Genomic DNA, 23,119 nt, shown 5'->3' on the forward strand with positions numbered 1-23,119 from the left:
GGCATGCACTGGCACCAATACTCCTCTCGCTTTTCACTGTTTTTGCCTGTACAACTTTTTATAGGTGTACAACTTATTGACAGCAATTACAATAATCAGTTGTGTCAGCTTACCCTTAATCAATGTGATTTTTCTATTACCATTGATCCTATCCATCCACCTTCTCCTTTCTCATGGTAAACACTAATAAACTTTGATCTCAGTTTAATAGGATAGCAAGCAATTAATGTTGGTGAAGATATGGTGAGATTGGACCTCTTTTGTTGGTGTGATTGTAAAACAGTACAACCACTCTGGACGCGGTTTGGCATTTATTCAGAAGGCTGAACAGAGAAATCTCATATGACCCAGTTATTCCACTGCTAGGAATAAATGGCAAGAAAATCAGAACTGAGACACGAATGGAAAAATGTATATTTATGTTAATAGCAATGTTATTTACAACAGCAAGGAAATGGAAACGGCTCAAATACCCACCAACAAAGGAATGGATTGAGAACTGTGGTACATTCACACAATGGAATACTATGTAGCGCTAAGGAACAAAGATTTTGTAAAATATAACACAGAAGAGCCTAGAGAGCATTGTGCTGAGTGAAATAACTCGGTCTTACAAGGAAAAATACTGCATAAGACCATTATTGTAAAAATAGGAGGCTAACTGAGTAAAATGTGTATAAATGTCCAAAAGGGAAAAGGGGGAGGGGGTGAAAAAAGGGGAAGGGTGGCAAACATCAGGATAGCAAGGTTTAGTAGGCAGACAGGGAAAGTGAAGAAATAGGACAGATTCAATGGAGACTTAAAAAGATGGGCTAAGAATAGGCTCAGAATATAATAAAATAGAATGCATATGAATGATTATATGAAACAATGTAAATGAAAGACTATCTAAAACATAATGTACATGAATGAAAAAATAAACTTTGGTCTCTACACATTTGCTTTGTTGTTGTTTGCTTTATTTAATTTTTTTTAATTTTTAAATTTATTTATTTATTTTTCTTTCTATGAACATCTACGGAGATTTTGGAATTCCATTCATTCATTGTTGCAACCTTCTCCCCTCCCACCCCCCGAACCCCCCACTCCCACTCCCGTTTGCTCCTCTCCTTCAAAAGCAAAAGAAAAACTCCCTCATTGGTACACAATCCCCCCCACCGCACATCCCCCAACCACACCCTCAGCCCCAAATACAATCCACTATGCAACCCTCATTCCGTACTCTTACGATAAACATAATGCCCTAAAATATAATACTTTTAAACTATTCTCTCCCCCATAGACTTCAATGCCGTAAACATATTTCATTCAGTTTTTCTCAGTCTTACCCCCATCCCAATGCCAGCCTCATTCTACAAAAGTGGCACCATATTGTTTGCTTTATTTGTATGGTCTTTTTATGTGAGTGAGGTCAAACAGTATCTATCCTTTTGTGATTAGCTTATTTCACTCAGTATAATATCATATAGCTCCATCCACATTGTAGCATGCATCAAGACTTAAATTTTTGCTGAGTGGTATTCCACTGTGTGTGGATACCATATTAAAAAGAAATCCATTTATCTAAAGGGAATTTTGGTTTTTTCATCTCCTGGTCACTGTGAACAGAGCTGCAATGAAGACTTCTGCCCAGGTCTCTGCTTCCGAGTCTTTTGGTGCATAGTTAAACGTGTAATTAGTGGATCACTTCGTCGTTGTTGTGCTGTTGTTATGTGTTGCTGAGTTGCCTGTGACTCATAGCGACCCTAAGTACAACAGCCCTAAACTCTGCCCTATCCTGTGCCAATCTCACCTTCTCCGACACACCTACCCCCACTACCCCAGTCACTAAATCAATCCATCTCATTGAGGGATCACTTGATAGTTCTACTTTCAGTTTTGAGAGGAACTGCTATAGGTTTCTACAACAGCTGCATCATTCTCACCACCAACGGGCAAGGGTTTCAACTTCTACATTCTTGCTTACATTTGTTGGGTTTTTTTTGGGGGGGGGTGTGTGTGCTTAAATCGTTGTGGGTATTAGGTGCTGTTGAGCTGAGTTGCTATGAGTTGTATAACTCATAGCAATCCCAAGAGCAACAGATCTGAGTCTTGTCCTATTCTGAGCCATCCTCATTATTTCTGTCATACTTGAGCCCATTACTTCAGGCACTGTGTCAATCCAGCAGGTTTACGGTCTTCCTCTCTTTTATTAGCCCTTCACCTTTCTAAGCATCATGTCCCTCTCCAAGGAATAGCCTCTCCTAACAACATGCCCAAAGTAAGGGAGATGAAGATTTGAGAAAGTACACCCAGAGTGCTTCTGGGAGGCAAAGATGGCAAAGCTTCGTGGTTTAAGTTATGTCACCATTATGTGCTGCTGAATTGACTACAACTCACAGTAACCCTATGACCCAATTCAAGTCTCATTTAAATTCTAGCCATCCTAAATCTCCACTGTCGAGTCAGTTCTGACTCATGAGGACTCTCTACTGGGTTTTCAAGGCAATAAAACTTAACAGGAGGAGATTGCTGATCTTGCTCCTTTGGAGTGACTGGTGGATTTGAACCGCTGATCTTTTAGTTAGCAGCCTGGCACACTGCCACCAGGGTTCCTTGAGCCATCACTAGTGGGAGTGAAAGACAAGCCCAGACTTTTCTGAATGAAGGAATTCGAGGGGGTCACTAGTCTCTGGGAGGGGTCGCTGTGCATTCAAAACAAGTGATGAAGATAGTGAATGCACTTATGGAACACCTAGAAGGCACCTTCCTGGGAACTGGTACCTGGGAGGTACTGCTGTCATGATGGACAGGGATCTATCTAGCCAGATTCAGCCCCTGGAAAATCCTGATATTATGCTGCTTTCATGCCTCCCCAAACCCACTCCAACCTGTGGGTTGCCTCTTGGACAGGGATGAGGAGAGGAAGACACAGGCTGGTCACCAGGTGAGCAGAATTTTCATCTCTACTTGTCCCCTGAGGATTGACAGAGTGAGGAGAGGCAGCTGGGTCAGGCTGGACTTAAGTGTTCTGAGATTCACAAGCACAATATCTCCCCAAAGCCACCCAAGTGGCCTCATACGCCATGCCCTAGAGCTGCCATTCCCCACAGTGTCCTGAGGGGACAGGGGCCCAATCAGTCCCATCCCATATTTCCCTCTATGCCACAATGACCTGGCTACACTGGCTTCTGAATGCTCCAGAATTCACTTTGCTGTTCCTGCCTCGAGGCCTTTGTACCTGCTGTCCTTTCTGCCGGGCATGTAACCGAAGGATGCACCCCCTCCCCCCGCCCCCGAGTTTTATCCAGTGTAGTGCTCGTCAACCTCTGAGGCTCCAGGCTCTACTGCTGTGATCCATCCGTCCCTTCCTAAGACAGGACTTTGGAGAGCAGCACCCTTGGAGGTCTTGCTCAGGCACCCACAAGACTACTCGGCACATAGGGATTGTAGACTAAAGCTGCATCATGAATAAGCCTTTCCCGATGCTTTCTCTTGCTGTTCTACCCTAGGCCAGAGGAGGAGATGAAGTGTGTCCGTTCCCCTCACGTCCAAACTATACCTGCCATTTTTAGACAAAATTACCAACAAGAGGAAAATTACCACAATTGGGGAAAGAGCCACTAATTCAATCCACAAGCCAAATACAACCCAGGGACACCTGGGAAATTCCATGCTGGGTCCCTGGACATGAGACAGCTTTACAGGGCAGCCGGGGAGCCTGAAGGAAGGAATTGGCAAGGCATTTTGGGGCTGCTGTAGCTAATGGGAATGGATATCTGAAGCGAGAATTCTCCTGAGGATTTAGAACACAGACACAGACACACACACACACACATTCTGTACACACAGAGAACTGTCAAGCAGAGAAGGTGGACAGGAGCCCCCATGACTTTTAAAGGCTCACCAGAGTCCAGAACTTTCTACTTGCCCCTAAACAGCAGTCCTGACTCTTAATCTTCTTAGAAGTCACTAGCCTTAGATGAGAGCAGACAGCTAAAAGCTTAAAACCTCGACCTCAACTTACCATGATTAAGCACCCCCTCAGAGGGTGAATTCTGACACTCGCTGGTCGGTCCAAACGGGATTCATCAGAGGCATCACGTGCGGACAGCTGATTTCTGTCCACAACAGATCTCTGTGCTCGTTGGTCCCCCCCCCCACCGCCCCGCTTCTTTCCTCTCCACTACCTGCTGTTATTAAAACAAAGCAGCTGGTTCCTGCTGTGATTAATGAGAGGCGCAGCCACTTCCAATTAAAAGCTCCGCCATGGCGTGCTACTAATCAGGGCGTCCCTGGAACGGAAGCTTCTGGCTCAGCAGCCTTCTGACTTGGGCTTGTCTTAGCCGAGGGCCTGGCATCGCCTCCCTCCGGCATTATTACAGGGCACAGAGGCCGGGAGTGGGTGGGGCTGCGCTAGGCCCTTTTCTTGAGTGGTCGCAGGCTTGCTGTGGAGGGGAGGACGCCCTCCCTGCCCAGAGTGTGGCCTGTGGGGGGGCTCCGAGTTCATTTCAGTTGTTGTCAAGCCAGCCGTGATTCAGGGGACCCTGTGTGTAACAGAACGACATGCTGCCCAGTCCTGCTCCAGCCTCAGGATCCTCAAGGGCTGATGAACTTGAACGGTGATGCTGGTGAAGAACACTGAATACACCGCGGACTAACAAAACAACTTCCTCACTTTGGAGATGTTATCAGGAAACAAATAAGAGAGCACTACTGTGGAATCAATTCCCACCCATACAGCGACCCTTGCTCAACTTTCCGAGGCTGTAAATCTCTACAAGCGATTGCTCCTCTTTCTCCAGCAGAGGACTGGTGGATTTGAACTGCTGACCTTTTGCTTTGCAGCCCAACGGCATTACAAACTATACCCACCACCAGGACTCCTTTAAAAAAAAAAAGACTCACTGCCCCCCAAACACATTGTGGTTGGTAAAGTGAAGGGTCGTGGGAACCAAGGGAAGCCCTCCATGAGATGGACTAAGAACAGGTGCACACACACGGAGGCCCGCAGTGAGAGGAGGGACCTGAAATGTAGTACATTCTCCAGGGACATGGAGACTTTAGGACGGGCAGGCAGACGGTGGTGGGGCAGGTCTGCCTCTGGGGGCACCTGTGCGGCTGGCAGCTTGGCTGTGGAGGGCTTGACATGTGGGAAGGTGAGGTTTGGGGACTGGGGAGGCCGGGGGGGGGGCAGTGAGTCAGATGCCTGACCTCCTGCAAGTGGTCAGGCTTCGGGGACAGTGTGGACAGGGCCACCAGGACATGATACCTACAAACTGTATGCCAGTCTCTACTTGGACCCAACTCCCTATTTTCTGCTCCCTTCCTTCTGCCTGCACATAACTCATCATCCTACCCACAGCCAACAATCTCAGCCCTTAGGGGAAAGGCAAAGGTCAGCTGCCAGTTGGCCCTCTGGCTTCTTAAACCAGTGGCAAGTTGGTACTGATTTACGACAGTCTCAGGTATGCCCTATAGGATTTTCAAGGGCACTTTGGGGGTGGATTTTTAGGCCTTTCTTCTGAGGCACCTATGGGTGGAATCCAACCTATGACCTTTGGATTCACAGCCAAGGGCTATTTTCTTTCCAAGTGCTGCCATTTACCAAGCAGCTGCACCAAGTTCTGACCTAACCACTGTAGAAACCCTTTGCCTTTTCACTCTCAGGAGCCCCCCAATAAGATACAATCCTATGAACAATAGAGCAATGGTGGCCACTTCATGGCACCCACCCTGTTCTAGGTACTTCATGGACAACTTATTGAATCCTCACCACACCTTCGTGATCCCAGCTCCTCCCTTGAGAAAACTGAGGCACAAAAACACTAAACAAAGTAGTTCATACGGTGTCACTCCCCTCCTTCTGCAGAGGAGAAGGTGGGCTCTGGAAGGTTAGCAAAGCACCAAGTCTCGGCTCCAAATGCAGTGGGAGTTGAACCCATCGCTGCAGAGCCCCTGCTCTGGGACACTTGCTGAGAGCGCAGGTGACAGGCTGGGGTCACCTTGGCACTGCCTGGCACCGTCTGTGGATTGAGTGGACTCTGGTTCACAGTGACCTATGTACAACAGAACGAAATGACGCCCAATCCTGCATCCCCTTGACTCCAGCACTGGTGAGTCCATCTTCTCTGTGCCAGTCCACCTCGTCAACGGTGGTCCTTGTCCTCACTGACTCTCTGCTCACCAGACCAGATGCCCTTCTTAGTGACTGTTCCCTCCTGATGACGTGCCCAAAGCAAGTGAATTGAACAGTAATGACTGAGTTTTTTTTGGAAGTAGATCACCAGGCCTTTTTCCCTAGTCTATATTAGTCTGGAAATATCTTATTCTGCTGGTGCCTGTCCATCATGGGTAACCCTAGTGGCATCTGAAATACTGATGGCACAACTTCTAGCACCACAGCATCATGCAAGCCACAACAGTGTAACCACCAGACAAGTGGTTTGAGAGACAACACACATACATGCACACACACACAGAGATTTAGAACTGGATCATGTGTGGGGGTGGCAAGTCTGAAATCTGTAGGCCTGCCTGGTGTGAATATTGCAGTCTTTTTTAAAAATAAAAAAAATTTAAATATTGTAGTCTTGAGTCTAAAATGCAGTGAAATTGGCAGAATTCCTATGTTGCAATCTTGGGCAGAATTTCTTCTCCAGAAGTTTTTGTTTTCAAGGCTCTCAACTGACTGGGTAAGGTTCACTCATAACATGGAATGGGATTTCCTCTACTCAGGGTCAACTGTGGGTATCAGTCACAAAACACCTTCCTAGTAACACTTAGACTTGTCCCTGATCAAGGTAGGCACCACGGCACAGCTGAATGGACTCACAAAATTCACCATCACAGGATCGATGCACTTCCCTCTGCTTCTCATGACGGTAGCTCGGCCAGGGAAGGGGAGGGACTATTAAGTCTATTTTCAAGATAAGAAAGCTGGGGCTGTGGAGTCTGGCTAACGCCCCGCCCGGCATGGCTGCTGGGGTGCCAGTGTAGCGGTCACTTCCGAGCAACAGTCCCAGCAGGAACACAGGTCGCATGCTGCCGCCAGCTGGGGCCTGATCAGGCCCAACACTGAGCTCCACTGGAGCCCCACAAAGGCTAGCGGGAGCCCCTGACCATTCTTGGTGGGGCGTCTTTTGCAGGATGACCTGCTGGTCTCTGCCACCTCCTGTCTTCCCTCGCTGTCCACACAAGTTTTCCAGCTGGAGCTCCAGGTCCAGTGGTTTTCAATGAGATCCCGAGATGAAAGGGAAGTTGCAGGGGTTTGGATAGGGCCTTAGTTTCCTAGGGCTGCTGTAGTGCAAACAGCACAGCTTTATAAAGAAAATACTGGCTTTAAAGAACAGAATTTTTATTTTGTCGCAGTTTTGGAGGCTAAGAGTCCAAATTATGCACTCAACTGGGATGATTCCTTCCCTGCTGGCAGCTGGAGAGGCCCTTAGTTCCTTGACGAGTAAATAAGTCTCACATGGTGCCTATCTCTCCCTGCGTGCCTCTGTGCTTACTCTAGTTTTTTCATAACTGAGATGTGATTAATTTTAGGATCCACCCAACACGAGCATGACCTCAATTAACAAAAAGGAAATACTGCCTTTCTATGAAGATGGAATCAAAAGCAAAGAACGGAGCCCATGCCCCTCACTAAACTGAAGGCAAAGCAAAGGCGTTAAAGCTCAAGAAGGCAGTCCTGAAGGGCTTCCACAGGCACAAGGAAACACAAGATCTGTACGTCAACCACCTTCTGGTGGCCTAAGATGCTGAGACTCCGAAGGCAGTCCAAGTACCCCTGAGAGAGAGCGCTCCCAGCAGAAACAAGCTTGACCACTATGCCATCCTCAAGTTTCCCCTGACCACTGAGTCAGCCATGAAGAAGATGGACGATAACAACACACTTGTGTTCATTGTGGATGTCAAGGCCAACAAGTACCAGATCAAACAAGCTGTAAAGAAGCTCTATGACACTGATGTGGCCAAGGTTAATACCTTGATTAGGCCTGAAGGAGAGAAGAAGTCCTTTGTTCGACTTGCTCCTTCCTATAATGCTTGGGATGTTGCCAACAAAATTGGGACTGTTTAAACTGAGTCCAGCTGGCTAATTCTAAATACAATTTTTTTTTCCTCACCCAAACCAAAACAGAATAAAACAAAAATAGAGGAATTAACTATTTCCAAATAGGATCACATACTCAGGTTCAAGGACCCAAAATCCAACACATATTTTGTGTGTGTAAACACACAATTCAATTAATAAGTAAAACCTACACAAGTATCAGAGAGCAGAGGTGTCTTCCCTGGGGAGTGTAGGCACCTGCTGTTCTTTCTCAGGGAAGGTCAAGCACACACCTTTGAATTATGCTGTTATTTTATTTGGTCTCTTGGACAATCCTGGAAAGAAGGTAGTAACGATCACCTCCCTTTTCCAGATAAAGTAAAAGAGATGTGCAGAGAGCAAGTGACTTGTTCAAGGTCACACAGGCAGCCAGGGGAAGTGAGGTTCCTCCCAGGACACTCACTGATGGTCCTGTGTGATGTTAAGAGTTTACTGTTCAAAATGGCTTTCATAGCCATTGAGATTGACTTTGCCATGTGGATGGGTGCGAATATGTGAATAGGGTGTGTTTAGCCTATCACAAGGGGATTGATTAGTCTCGCCAGTAATTGAATGAATCTAGTAGCACAATTTAGGAATCTTCCAGCAAAGAAGAAGCAAGTGGATGCAAAGTGTCCTTTGAGGTCAGAGATTCTTGTGGCTCTCAGACCAGGGCGTGTGGGAGCAGCAGCCGTAGCAGCCGTAGCAGCCACAGTGGAGAACCAGAGACCTAGCATGAGGCGGAGCAGACCTTGGGACTGCTAGCCACGGAAGCAGAACTAAGAGAGTTCTGACAAAGTATTTTTGAGGACTAGGGGAGAGCCATAATTGGCAGGACTAAGGGATTTGTAATACTTGTCTAAAGCTTCAAGTCTGAGATGCTGATGAGCACAGTTAGGAAGCTGTCCTGCCTGAGTGACTGACTGCATCTGCTAACAACCTGACTTATATAGGCTTTTGGCTTCCCTAATACGGTTCTGTGTGGTCTGTGAGCTATTGCAATGGATTTTGGACCCAGTACAGTGGTAAAATTGGTGCTGGGGTGAGGAGAAAGAAGTGCAGGAGCATTGAGGGGGGCATGTCTGACCTCATGGGAGCTGGTTTTGTGTTGTGGGTCCTGTCAACGGGGACAGTTTCTCAAAGTGGAGCTGGCAGAGGTAATATGGTCATCCCCACGTGGCCCTGGCTCTTTTACACTTTGCCAGATCCAGGTTTAAATCAATGCTGGGTACCTTTCTCAAGGCGGACACCTCTGTCCAGTAGTCTCCTAGCCTGGTTCACTTACTGTCTCCATTAGGGAATCCCTCTGAACCTCTGCCCTTTTATCCCTCTTTACACTGCTCTCTTTCCCACCTGCCTTTAAAAGGCACACCTGGGTTTCTAGCTCTTCTGGAAAGCCTTTGTCGCCCAACCCACCTGGAACTGATCTCCAGTGGACAGCACAGCAATTGGCGTGTGTTCCATTAGTTCTGCACTACAGCCTAATGGGACAGGAGGCGGAGCTAGACCACAGTTCTCCCTTGCGGTTGTTGTTATTTGCTGTCGAGTCAATTCCCACTAAGAGTTGACCTGCCCGAGGGTTTTCTTGGCTTTAATCTTTGTGAAAGAAGCTGGATGAGCGAGCCTTCTCTCACGGTAGCTCTGGGTGGATTCAAACCACCAACCCTTCGGTTAGCAGTTGAGCACACAGCATTTGTGCCGCCCTGGACCTATGAACAGTGCTCCATAGACTGTCAATGGCTTGATTTTTCAGAAGTTGAACCTTCCGCCTTCTGGTTAGCAGGTGAGTGTGTTAATGTTTTGCTCCACTGAGGGACTGTAGCTCCCCTTATCTGCTCCTAAGGCAGAGATTTTTAAAAAACCAAACCAACCCCAAATAGCAAGAACTGAAAGTATCTACAAAAGAAACAAGCAGAAACCCAAATGAAAGAAGTTAACAAGAAAGCTTTTCCCAGCTACAGCCCAGGCCCATCTCTGTATCTTCAGGCCCGACCAAGCTGTATTTATCGAAGGCATTATCTTTTCTATATTAATATTTAAGACCAAATTTGAGTGAGTCTTGGCCCAGTTGCTGATGGAGGACAGCTAACAACCACGGAGGGGTGTTTATCTGGGATCTTTAATAACTGGCAGCATTGGTCACAGGATCCCTACTGCCACACAACCAACTCCCGCCCACGAGCAGCAAGATGGAATTCACCAGATAAGGAAGAGGCCTCCCTGGTGTGAAAACCTCTGGCCCATCAGCTGCTAAAGGGGCCAGTTGTTTTTCTGTCCTCTATACTCCTTGGGAAGCAAATGCTCCCAGGATATTTCAGCACCGCTGTTGGTGTAGAAGTAATTCAAGTGGCAGCCTAGACATTTTACTTGAGGCATCAGAAACATAAGAGGTATATGCACCTTCCACTCCCATCATAAATTCTATCTGTGCTGGAGGGAGTGAGGTCTTCGAGCTTAGTATCAGTGAATATTTGCTGAATAATTAAAGCTATCAGTGGTAAGCTCCTCTTGTGCACTGAAGGAAAACGGAAGAGAAGAAAAAAGAAAAGGAAGAACCCAAACCATCACAGCCTCTCTTCTGAAACTTCCAACAGAATGAGAAGTTCAAGTTGTGGTCAAACTAGCTGGCCCTTTGTCCTTCTCTGAAGGGTGGGTTCAGAACATAAAGCTTTAAGAATTCTGCCATCTAATGGACTCCGGGGAGAAGTGCTTTGTTTCATTGAATTACAACCACATGCTCAAACAATGGGTGGAAAGGCCACAGGGGCCAGACTGGCCTCTGTTCCACTCTCCAGTGAAAACCCAAGTCAGCTTCCGTCCAGTCGCTTCTGACACCCAGGAACCCTTTCCGTGCAGAGCAGCGCTGTGCTCCACAGGGTTTTCAGTGTCTGATTCACTGAGCAGTAGATCCCTTGGCCTTTCTTTTGAGGTGCCTCACGGTAGCTTCTAATATCCAATGTTTGCATTAGCCTGAAAGATCATTCACTGTGTAGGCCACCCAAGGACTCCACTCTCCTGAGAACTGATAATCCCTAGGCTTGTTTGATGGAAGCCAAATACTTAGGGTTGACAGATAAAATACAGGATGGCTGGTCAGACTTGAATTTCAGGTAAACAACAAAGAGCTTTCACATAGACGTATGTTCCCTAAAGAAGTTCCTGGGTACTAGCACTCTACTGCTAGTTGGAAGCTGGTGGTGTGAGCCTATCCGATGGTGTGTCAAAAAACAGGCTGTGATCTGCTTCAAAAGGTCACAGCCCTCAAAGTCCCGTGAAGCAGTTTTATTCTGCCCACGTAGGGCCATGGAGTTGGAATGGACTGGTCAGCAACTAATGTTGTTGTTGTTATGTGCATTGAGTCGCTTCATAGTGACCCTATGTACTAATAACAACCAAAATATTACAAACATGACATGAGATTTAGACTAAAACATGCTTGGAAAGGTGATTGTTGTGTACTTTAGAGTCGGAACCGATCCATAGCTGACCCTCCTGTGGGTTTTCAGAGACAGTTAATTGCATGGGGGGAGACTTGCTCATCCTTCTCCCATGGAGCAGCTGGTGGCCTCGAACTCTGTGCCTTCAAGATTTCAGTGCAGCTTCTTGTTACTAGACCACCACAGCATCCTTGGAAAAATAGAAGGTGAATGAAAGAGAAGACGACCTTCAATGAGGCAGAATTGACACTATGACTGCAACAGTGAACTTGAGAATGACAGAGATCATGAAGGATATAGGTCAAGGTCTCAATCTGTTGCTTATTGGAGCACTGAGTGAGTAGCAGGCAACTTAATGGCACCTCTCAATAACAACAAAGTAAAATATTTAGTGTTCATCTGAAATGAAAATGTAACAGCGTCCTTTATTTTTATTTGCTATATCTGGCAGTTCTACAAAGATTGGGGCAGAGGGGGACCCGTGGGAGACGCAGGTGGTTAAACTGCATATTTGTAATCTACAGGGATTCGGGAAGGAAAATGTCAGCTTTAGGATGTTTTGGACTCTGAGGCTTACAATAGAGACAGTGAGCCCACCAGAGCGCTGTCCTAGGTGCTGATTTCAAAGACCCGTGAGCTCCACAGAATGTTGTTCTGTGATTCCAAGAAAAGCCAGATTTAGAGGCCACACGAGACACTTAATTCACAGCTACTTGGAGTTTACTGTAACCAATTCAGTGGCCACCTGCTCAAAACCTTTTTTTTTTTCATAATGAGATGCTTAAGGGCTACAGTCAGGATCCTCCTTAAAAAGGTGGATGTTGATACTTGGTCTCATGTGTTTTGGACATGTTACAGGACGAACCAGTCTCAGGAGAAGAACATCATTCTTGGTAAATGTAGAGGGTCAGTGGGAAAAGAAAGGAAGACTCTCAACTAGGTTAAATGAAACAGGGCTTCAACAATGGGCACAGTGAGAGTGGTGCGGATGGGAGAGCACCCTGTTCTGTTGTACATACTCGCTTTGAGTTGGAACCGACTCAATGACCCTTAACCAGGAGGTAGAGGAGGAGTGCTCCTCTTTGCCCCTAGGATCCAACCTGACTTCTGTTGCCAGAATAGATTCTTCTTTAGAGACAAGTTGAGGCATTTTCATGAATTCCTATTTGTTGTTTTTGTTGATTGCCTTCAAGTCAAGCACGACTCATAGTAACCCTATGAACAAAAGGACTGAAGCCCCTCTACAACTATTGAATTTAAGGGTGCTCTGGTGGCCTAGTGGCAAGAAGCTGCACTGCAATTCCAAAGGTGCGTGGTTCGAATCCACCAGATGCTCTGTGGGAAAAGGAGGGACAATCTCTTCCTGTACCAGTCAGATCTGATTTGATGGAACATACACACAAAAATAATAAAATTTAAAAAATCCCAACTACTATTGACATTTATCAAAGTTCATAGAGTTTCTGGAGGCATTTTATTTAGGAGGAGGATGCCACTCCTACTTCCAAACCTGTCATAGAATGTTATTTTTATGTGCTATTGAGTCGCCTGCGATGTATAGCGACCCTATGTACAGCAGCTCTGAACCCTTCCCTGTCCTGAGCCTGTCTCACTAACTCCAACACACCAACTCCCATCACCCCAGTTACTGAATCAACCCATCTCATCTGGGGTCTCCTTCTGCACTGTCTGTCCACCCTTCTGAGCATGATGTCCTTCTCCAAGGACTGATCTCTCCTGGCCACGTGCCCAAATAAGTGAGGCAGAGTTTCAAAATATTAGCCTCCAAGGAGAGACTTGCTTTCACCCTCTCCAAGAAAGACCTATTTGTTTTCTTGGCAGTCTATGGTATGTTCAAGACTCTTCCCCCGCACCACAACTTGAAGGCATCTATTCTTCTTCTGTCATCCTTAGTCATTAGTTAACCACAAATAATGAATTTGTCTCAATAACGTTACAAGAGTTGTTGAAAGAACTCTGATGGTTTAGTGACAAAATGCTACATTGAAATCCTGAAGGTATGTGGTTCAACTCCACCAGCTGCTCCATAGGAGAAGGACGGGCAACCCCCACCACCGCATGTGATTAACTGCCTCTGATAACCTGCTGGAGGGGCTGCTATGGGTCAGTTCTGACTCAATGGTACATCACAACAACAAAGATACATGAGACAAATTAAAGGCTTTCTAAATCAAGTGAAGGGTGTTGCTCCTAAGTCAATACTTTCAATGTGTCAAAGAGTGGAACTGCTCCATAGGGTTGTTCTCCCCCCACCCAGTAATCTTAAAAGTGGGTCTCCAAGTTTTGCTCTTGTAGCATTGGGTGGGTTTGAACCTCTAATATTTAGGCTAATGTTGTTAGGTCCCATTGAATTGACTAGAACTCATAGAGACCCCATGGACAACAGGTCTCATGGTCAACACTATCCTTGTGATCTCTGCCCTGTGCAAGGCCATTGTGGGAGTCACTGTGGCACGCCATCTGCTTGAGGGTCATCTTCTCTTTCACGTTCCTCTGCCCTTCCCAGCACAATATTTCTCTCCCGGGGCTGGTTTTTCCTGAATAAATGGCCCGAGTAAATCAGAAAAAGTTTCACCAGCTTTCTCTGTGTAAGGAACATTCTGGTTGGACTTCCTTCAAGACAGATTTGTTTGTTCTTTAGTTAAGTGCAAACTGTTCCACACTGAAACCCTTTATACTGGCTAAAAAAACCTGTTCCTCCCCTAAACCACATTCCCCCACCCTCCACCCCATGAGAATATACCAAGCTTTTAACAGTGTGTATCTTTGGAAGATAAGACTATAACATTTCTTTTTCATTTTCTTCTTTTACATTTTTTTCTCTTACATTTTTATATAGTTGAAAGATAAACAAATTGTTTAAAAGTACATAAAAATACATTGTGTTTCATTTATGTATGTTGTGTTTCACACATTCCTTCATTCACACAGTCAGTCATATACACTGTGCAGAATAAAGTGCACTACTATGAATCTATTCCTACTCTTACCCCGTCTTTTCAGGTCCCCACTAAATTGCTCCTAATGCCTTCACCCGCTCCCGCCACCCACCAAACTCTGTTCTCCTAGTGATTTCCCCACCACCTCCCCATACTCTGCCCCCTCTCCTTCCCCTTTTGGACTTTTACACACATCTTGCTAGTTATCCTATTTTTTTCAATCATGATCTCATGCAATTTTGTCCTTTTAAGACTGAGTTCGTTTATTCTGCATTGTACACTGATGTTTGTTGCAGTGTTATTCGCAATAGCAAGAAAATGGAAACAGCCCAAATGTCCATCAACAAAGTAATGGATTGAGAAGTTATGATACCTTCACACAATGGAATGCCATGCAATACTAAAAAGCAATGTAAAATTAGTAAAATACTGTATAATATGAGAGTCTAGAGAGCATTATGTTTTAAACTTTTAAAACACAAATATTTGTCCAAAGAGACAGCACCGTGGCACTGAATGTCTCCTGGGCTGTGTCCTGCAGCTCTTGTCTCCAGACCTCCTCCAGTGGACAGGGCATGGCCCACCCCACCCGTGCCGGCCCTTACCGGTACTTCATGCCTGTGCGCCGGGCGGTGCAGTTGTCCAGGGAGAGGCCGTGCATGCGGAGGAAGCTCTCCATGTTCCTGGCCTGGACAGCCGCGCGCACCTCTCGCAGGCGCTGCAGCTCCAGCGTGTCCGTCTGGCGGACAGGGTGCAGGGCCCAGTCGGAGTGGCACCTGCTGCTCACGCTCCTCAGGCTCTCGCTGTATGTCATGGACAACATGGTACCGCCTGGCCCTGGAACCTCTGCTGTCCAGATGGGAAACGCCAAGCGGTGAGGGGTTAGAGGGGGCCACTGGCCCTGGTGCCCAGGCTGGGTGGCTGGCTCTGGGCAGGGAGTGGATGAGAGCAAACTGCCTCCTACTGGAGCAGATGCCAGTGTCTCCTAGGGATGAGGCCTGGCCTCTTTGGGCAATAAGTAAGTGAGATTCCTGGGTCCTAAAGAACGCTGACTAACCCACCCTGCTTGGCCTCTGAACATGTGAAACAAGCGCAGGCAAAGCGGTATTCCAGGTGGGGCAGCCAGAGCATGCTGAGTACCTGCGCCCCAAAATGCTGAAGGCTGGTGCTGGGGTCCCTAGTGAGTGGGCACAGCCCCACAGCACTCTCCCCAGAGGAAACCTAGACACAGGGCTGTCCCAGAGAAGCAGCTCAGGCAGACAGGCAGGGGCCGCACCCCTCAGGGAAGCAAACTCTGGTGTGAAAGTGCCAGGAAGGCATCCTCACCCCCAAGAGCCCAGTGGGCTCCCCCCTAAGAATTCCCCTTGTTTATAAGCCCTGCAGGGAAACAGCACCCACAGCACTTTGCTTGCAGAAAGCACCACCGCACAAGTAGAGTTCTCTGCACCACTTACTCTGTGATAATGAAGTGAAATTTTTTACCAGAGAAAGGAGTAGAATGTATTTATATGGAAGAAGTGGGAGAGGCTGGGATGGGAATGTTTCAAAACTTACATGTTAAGAACCACGGTCATCCTAAATGATAAACACTCTCAATAAGTACCCATCAGTAGGGAAACTGGTTACTAAATGATACAGCTCATTTCTGTAATGGAAAGCTGGGCAGCTGACAAGAACGGAACGAACATCTCTAAGTGGTCTGACAAACAACAGGTTAACAAGCTGGCTGTAAATGAAACAAAGCAAAACAAAAAAGGCAGCGGGAAGGTGTAGAAGAAGGTGTCCATTTGTGCCAACTCATGTCATAAAAAGGAGTGAATGAATGAGCTTTGCACTAGGAGCATCCAACTTCACTGTGTATTTGATCTAGTCTGCGGGTCAGCATCCTCACACTTGACCAAAGCCAAGGCCACAGAGATGCCGCCATTGAACTCTCCCTCTTGCTCATTGCACTCTCCCTGAGCAGAGATGGGGACGGTCATGAAGCCATCATTTTTGAAGGGTGAAGACAGAGTTTAGCCCTGCCCCACTTCCTGTCTCAAGAGTGAGCAAGCTCTAGGGTCCCTGTGAGGGGTCTGGAGGGTTATCCTTTCCTGCGGCAGCTGAGGAAGCGCCACAGGGGTGCTTGAGGGAGAAGGTAGAGGGCAAGGCCAGCTTGGAGTTGCTCTGAGCACAGCACTTCCGCTGTGATTTCTGGGGTCAGCTCTGATCGGATCTGTGCCCAGCAGGGGCAGCCAGGATCCAGGAGCCTTGAGCCTCTGTCTGATCACTGACCGTTCTTAGTGTGTCCCCTCAGAGGTCAGACCTGTCTGGAGCCCCTCTGCCCCCTTCGTGGCAGGGACTGGGTAAACACAAGTTTACTTGTGCTTGCTTACTTATCTGTAGACTAGGTTGACGCTGTCTTAAGTCTGTTTCCAAGCCCCCGGATCACAGCAGTGGGGAAGAGGGGCTTGGAGAACCTGGGAAACTTGAGTTAGGAAATGCCCCCAGAGCTCTTACAGGGCCCCACATAGACCCTTGGCTAGCCATTTGGTTGAAGGCTAAATAAATGTCCACGTCTCATTGGGCAAGCTACACCAGCACCTCAGTATTCCTGGACACCTCAGATGCTGGGTGTTCAGGACCATCACACATGTTCCCTCAGACTCTCTTTCCAACCTGACATGCCACATCCCCTCCCTGCCTTGGCTGTCCTCCTTGGCCCGTGTTAGCATCTAATGTGCTGCAGCTGTCTCTACTGTCTCAATTCCCCACAGTCTGGTCTCCAGGGTGGAAACTCTTGTCTGAGAGCTCAGATCAGGAGCTCCACTATGCATCCAATAGTCAACAAGGTGTGGGCCTCCAGAGGCTGACCAGGGGCTGTGTGGGTGCTTGGGCAGAGCTAGATGATATGGGCCCTGTGCTGGCTCGGTGATATGCCTGGAGCCCTCTGGATGTGGTCATTCCTGGGGTGGGGCATCCAGTCCAGGATCTGCCTTTATCATAGCCCAGGCCCAGGAGACTGCTGCACGCCTTGAGATTGGGATCTGGGTGTGGGCTGAGGTCTATGAGGGCCCTAAAGTGGGCAGGGATACTCCTGCATGAAATCACACTTTTCAAGTGGTAGAGGGGCTGGGGCACCAAGGTCGTAACAGTGCCCACAGCAGGCAGTATCAGCATCCCTTCCCTCATCTGCTGGGCAGCTGGGCTCCCCACCCTCAAATCACAGGCACTTCTGAAGGTGTGATGGGTGCCTGCCAGCCAATGTGGGGCAGATGGAGGCAGACCTTCTTCCCTAGGGCTGTGTTTATAGACAGGCCAGTGCCAGCTGAAACTGCAGAGCTTCCTGAAAAGCTGGATCTGCCCAGAGCGCACTTTCTGCCTCAAGCCTGGCTGGATCAATAGCCATTAGCCTTGAAGATGCTTTTCACGGAAAGCAGCTGGGTCTGATTGGCTCTGAACACTTATCAGGGGCCCAGGGGCGAATGGTGGCCTTGAGGTGGGTTCCAGGCAGGGACGGCCCATCACTCACTCACAATGTGACACGAGCTTCAGCTTGCATGCCTGTGAAGTGGGGACAAGTGAAGGCTGATGGCATGAGGCAGCTGTGAGGCTGCTAGGTCATTGGGTAAGAGTCTCAGGACAAGGGGTGTGTGTGTGTGTGTGTGTTGGGAACACTGCAGCATATGGGGCCAAGACACCTGCAATGATCATGAACAGACCAGGAGGGTAGGGCTCTCTGTGGAGGTGACCTAGGAATAAGGGCTCAAATTACAACAGTGCAGCCGGGCAGGTACCAAATCTCAGAAGAAAAGGTTTCATAGGATTCGACCGAGCTCTAATGGGTTCTAGTCCTAATGGGTCCTAGTGGGTTATGGGTGAGGTCTAGGGATCAGGATGAGGAAAGACTGAGAGGACATGAAGAATGGACTCTTAGCTCCCCTGCTGGCTGCCATGGCCAGGGCTACAGTGGCACCCCCTTCTGGGAGTTGTGGTCCTCTGCTTCTGATCTTTTGGATCCAGAAGCAAATCTGTGGACCAGATCACCTGTGGCTTGGATAACCTGGGTCTCCTGCTTCAGGTGCACACCTGGTCCAGGAGAAGATGGGAGAAGGGATAGAGCAGATAGCTAGTGCTCACAGGTAGGTCACTGCTGGGTGGGCCAGGCCAAACACCTTAAGGTGCTGAGAGAGGCCTGACTCTAAACAGAGGAAGAAGGGTGGGTGGGTAGCTCCCAGTGCAGCTTGGATCATCTACTGGGAGAAACGGGGACCCAGCTCCCCTGGATACACATCTGCCCTCACTGGGTACTTCACCCCTTTCAGGTTTTCCCTGCAAATGACTCCAGCAGAGCTGGGTCTGTGAATGTAAGGTCCCCATCTTGGGACCCTGCATGGCTGCAATGTCTGCTAGAGCCCCCCTGCCTCTCTGGAGCCCCCAAATGCAGCATCCTCATTATTTCTAGAGCGGGGATCTCTCTGCCCTCCTCACTGGCCATGCCCCCTGCACCCCTGGGCTTAAGGGAAAGCAGCCCTCTCCCTAATACCCCGTGCTGACGGTGTGGTCACTCTGAGTGCTCTCGTGCACCTGGCTGGCCTTGTGAGAATCTGTTCTTGCAAACTAGGCGGCTCAGGGGAATTTCTGTCAATTGAAGGCATGGAAAACCGAAAGGAAGCCGTTAACCTCATCAAGTCAGCAGGAGGAGCGCCCTCCCCCCAGAGCCTCGTACCTGGCACTTCCTAATTGTGGTCCGTGTAAGGAAAGCCACCAAAGCATAAGACGCAGAGAGTGAGGAGGGATTTTGAACAGCTCTTTTCAAACCACAGCATTTGCTGGCTATTAAGAGAAATTAGCCAGAGTTCTTGAAATGCAGAAAGGAGTCAATTGTGCTGGACCACGCGTGGCTCTAAGATTCTCCGGCCCACAACAGAGTGAAGCAAATCATTTGCACTCGTGAACAATCAACCACCCGAGGCCCCATGGACAGCCCCTGGCTCTCCCAGACATGTGCTTCCAGACAACTTCAGACAGCAACCAAGCCCTGACAGCTCTCAGAACACTGGAAACACTGAATCCTCATTGATAGTGAACCCCACCAGGTATGGAGCTAGCCGCCCACGGCTCCACGGAGGAGCACAAGCGGGAATGCACAGTCAGCAGCCGGCAGGGCTGGGAGGTAAGCTGCTCAAGCACAGGGCATCAGCCAGCAGGTGCCGCCAGGACTTACTGCCGCTCCCCTGGCCTCTTACACACTTACCGCATGGTTACATACCTCGTGGAGGCTTTCTGCTTAGCAAGATGCCAGAGGTCTGTTTTCAGATCAGCTAAAAGCATCCCCCAAACCACCTTTTCTGCTACTTTAACTCCCAGAACTATATACCCAGTGGCAGCTTCTCTGGACAGGTGTCTGGGACATCTGCTCCTGGAGCGAAAAAGGGCCACTCACCTGCTGTCCTGGACGTCTGCTCATTCAAAGGGACACCACCTAGAATATTAGGGTTTGCCGGGCGCTATAAAGCCCTGGTGCAGCGGTGTTTGCATTGGGGGAGTGTCGCTGCAGGACGTCAGAAGCAATCGGTGAATGAGCTGGGTCCCACAAGAGTCGAGTTCCGAGACTGGGAGTCCATTAGCTCTATTAGGGTGTTTTCATCTCTGCGAAGGCGGCTGAATTATTCACGAGTGCCTCTGCCCCTAAAAGCCTGGGAAGTGCAGCTGCAAGGCGCAGGCTGGCAGGCTATGCGTGGGTGCAGGGTTGTAGCGGGTGGGTGGGGGGCACCAGTGTTGGGGGCGCCATTCTCTCAGACTCACCCTCACTATCATCATAGCATTGACATGAGATCAGGGAAACAGGTAAAGGGCTGAGTGAAGGCAGAGCACAGAGCCTGCACCTTCTGTGCCACTAAATTCTTAGCTGTCTGCAGCGGGCCACCTGTGGCTCCCTCAGGGGCTGACCGCACGTGCAACGCCCCCTCCTGCCCTCTGCCCGGATGTGCCCTGGACCAGAACGTTCTACTCTGCCAGTACTTATAACCAGCCAAGTCTCTGGAACTCTGATATTTGGGTGCCACACTGCTACACTGTCTTAAGCAGGCACCCCCTTGGCTCTGGTCTAAGGATCCAATCAGGGCCCAAGGTCCAGGGTCAGGGCACCTGGGATGCTGTGGTCTTTTTGAGCCAGAATATGAGGCATAAAATCCTTTTCCAACTGAAAAGCACTCAGCACACCTTTGGGGTTTTGCTTAAAGGTAGAGCTGTCTGACCAACAACAGATCCACAAACAGCAGCTGCTGCACTGGAGTGCAGAGTGCAGGGCCTGGGGATGGGGGAGCAGAGACCACCACTCCAGGTCCTGAGTTAAAAACTACCTGGATGGGGAGGTGGACATAAGGTCCAGACATGGGGTCCAGAGATGCCTGGGAGCTTTCTCCACAAAGGCTCAAGTGGACGACTGGATGGATTTTCTCAAAGGCCCCAGTGGGCTACGCCAGCACTCTGGCATCTGTGCCCACGGTTATCTCCTCGGGGCGTGCGTGTGCACCTCCTGTGCCTCACTGCTGGGTGGGCCACCAGCCCTGTGCGCTTCTTCCTGTGGGCCAGCTGCTCCGTCAACAGGTGTCCATCTCAGCATGAACACGTCCAACACGACTTTTCTGGTGACTGAGCCTAGTGCACGTGCTTTTGGATATTATTTCCCTCCCTTATCTGTATCCCTTTTGCTGGCAAATCTTGCTACTAGTTCAGGCCCTGTCCTTCTCCTGGCCTCTCTCTGCATCTACTATCCCTTTCTCTTATGTATCTGGCTCTCTGCTAGAGCAAAGCTCTGGTCAGTAACCTGCTCAAAACCCATGGATGGCTCCCCAGCACCCATGGATATGGAGCTGAAACTCCTTCGCTCAACATCAAAAGCTTTCCGCAGCCTGACTCTGTTCTACCCCTGCAGCCTGAGTTATCTTGTCTTCTGTCACATATCTGATGGCTCAGTCCATGTAACCACCATTAGGTTTAGTGAAGCACAGGGTCAGTGAAGGTGAGGGAGAACCTTGGTGAGACATATGACACAATGATAGGCTTAACCCAAAAGGTCAAGGTCAAGCCAAAGGTCAGGAGGACGAGGCAGGTTTGGGGAATGCTTTGTTCTGATCTTTGTTAATGCTCTGTTAAGATCTCCAGTGGTTGGTGCTGACTTGGGTTGGCTACTAAAACAACAGACACTACGAGGTAGGTGGTTTTTTGGTAGACCGCACTGCCATTCTCCATGCTTTAGACGTCTCTGTACCTATAACCGTAGCACCCTTAGTAGTTCTCTTGCTGGTGGGAGGAGTATATTCCCAGCCCCTTATTTTTTTTTTTAAAATAAAGTTTTATTTTAATTGTGCTTTTAATGAATGTTTACAGAGGAGTTAGATTTCATTCACTCTTGCATTTTACCCCCTCCTCCAGTTCACTTAAAAAAAAAATTCATTCGTTGTTGCACAAATACCTCCCTCCTCCTCTCCAGGTCCTCTTTGCAATGATGTACCTATTATTCTAGGCTATTGTCATACGGATAATGTCTAATACTATATATGAAGAACTCTAGAAGCCCTAATCCACAGTTTGAACAGTCTTCCAAACATAATAAAAAAACCTATGACTCAGAGGCAGTGCGGTTGGCGCAGGATAGAGCAGGGTTTAGGGCTGTTGTGCATAGGGTCGCTATGAGTCGCAAACGACTCGACGGCACATAACGACAATAAACAACATGACCAGGAAAGAACAAAATAGATAAGTAGGACCTTCTAAGAATAAAATCCTTATGCACATCAAAATATTTCTCTAGTAGGGTAAAAAGGAAAGCCACAGACTGGGGGATAAATATTTGGTAATGACATATCTGAGATAAGGGATTCATATCTAAATTTTATAGAGGACTGCAGCACCTCAACAAGAAAAAGGTAAACAATCCAATCGCAAAATGGGCACAAGACATGAATAGACATTTCACCAAGGAAGACATTCAGATGGCCAACAAACATATAAAAAATGCTCAAAAGCCCCTTAACTTTTGAACTTGGTGATGTGGCTTGCTTTAGTCCAAAGAGCATGAGCAGAAGTGCTATGTGCCAGTTCCAAGTGTAGACTTTAAGATGTCTTGCATGTTTTCACTTGCCCCCTGGTACTTCTGCCTTAAGAACACTTCCGGATTTTTCCACCACCACGACCACCACGACCACCACCACCACCTCCGTTGCTGCTAAGTCCACTCCAATTCATGGTGACCACATTATCTCAGAGAAGAACTGTGTCTCCTAGGATTTCCAGTGGCCACTATCGGGGAAGCAGATGACCACGCCTTTCTTTTGAGGTCCCTCTAGGCAGACCCAAACCTTCAACCTTTCAGTTAGCAGAGGATATGTTTACTGTACGTACCACCCAGGGATGCCATGCCACCAGTAAAGAAAGATTAAGCACACAAAGACCCAACTCATAGCCTGGATAGATAAATGCAACCAAGCTCAGTCTAGATGAGCCTATCCTCACTCATCCACAGATGTCCCAGCCAGAAAGAAACACTAATTGGTGTCTGCTATGAGCTTAGAAGGGAGCTCTGGTGGCCTGTGCTGCAATCCCAAAGGCACGCAGTTCGAATCCAGCAGCTGCTCTGTGGGAGAAGGATGAGCAGTCTCCTC

General features: G+C 48.2%; 1 protein-coding gene across 3 annotated transcripts in view; it reads right to left on the reverse strand.

The window, feature by feature from the left end:
* KCNAB2 (potassium voltage-gated channel, shaker-related subfamily, beta member 2) overlaps positions 1-23,119 on the reverse strand; it is a 79,086-nt gene that overhangs the window by 50,611 nt on the left and 5,356 nt on the right. Inside the window, exon 1 of one of the 3 annotated variants that reach the window (XM_006885800.1) lies at positions 15,077-15,294. The exons of the other annotated variants lie outside the window; for them this stretch is intronic. Within the exon in view, the coding sequence (XP_006885862.1) occupies positions 15,077-15,294 (218 nt within the window). Of the gene's footprint in view, positions 1-15,076; positions 15,295-23,119 lie in introns of those variants that run through there. 3 annotated transcript variants of the gene reach the window in all.

This window comes from Elephantulus edwardii, unplaced genomic scaffold (genome assembly GCF_000299155.1).
Source record: "Elephantulus edwardii isolate Elephantulus edwardi_28Jun2011 unplaced genomic scaffold, EleEdw1.0 scaffold00045, whole genome shotgun sequence".
In the NCBI taxonomy this organism is placed as follows: domain Eukaryota; kingdom Metazoa; phylum Chordata; class Mammalia; order Macroscelidea; family Macroscelididae; genus Elephantulus; species Elephantulus edwardii.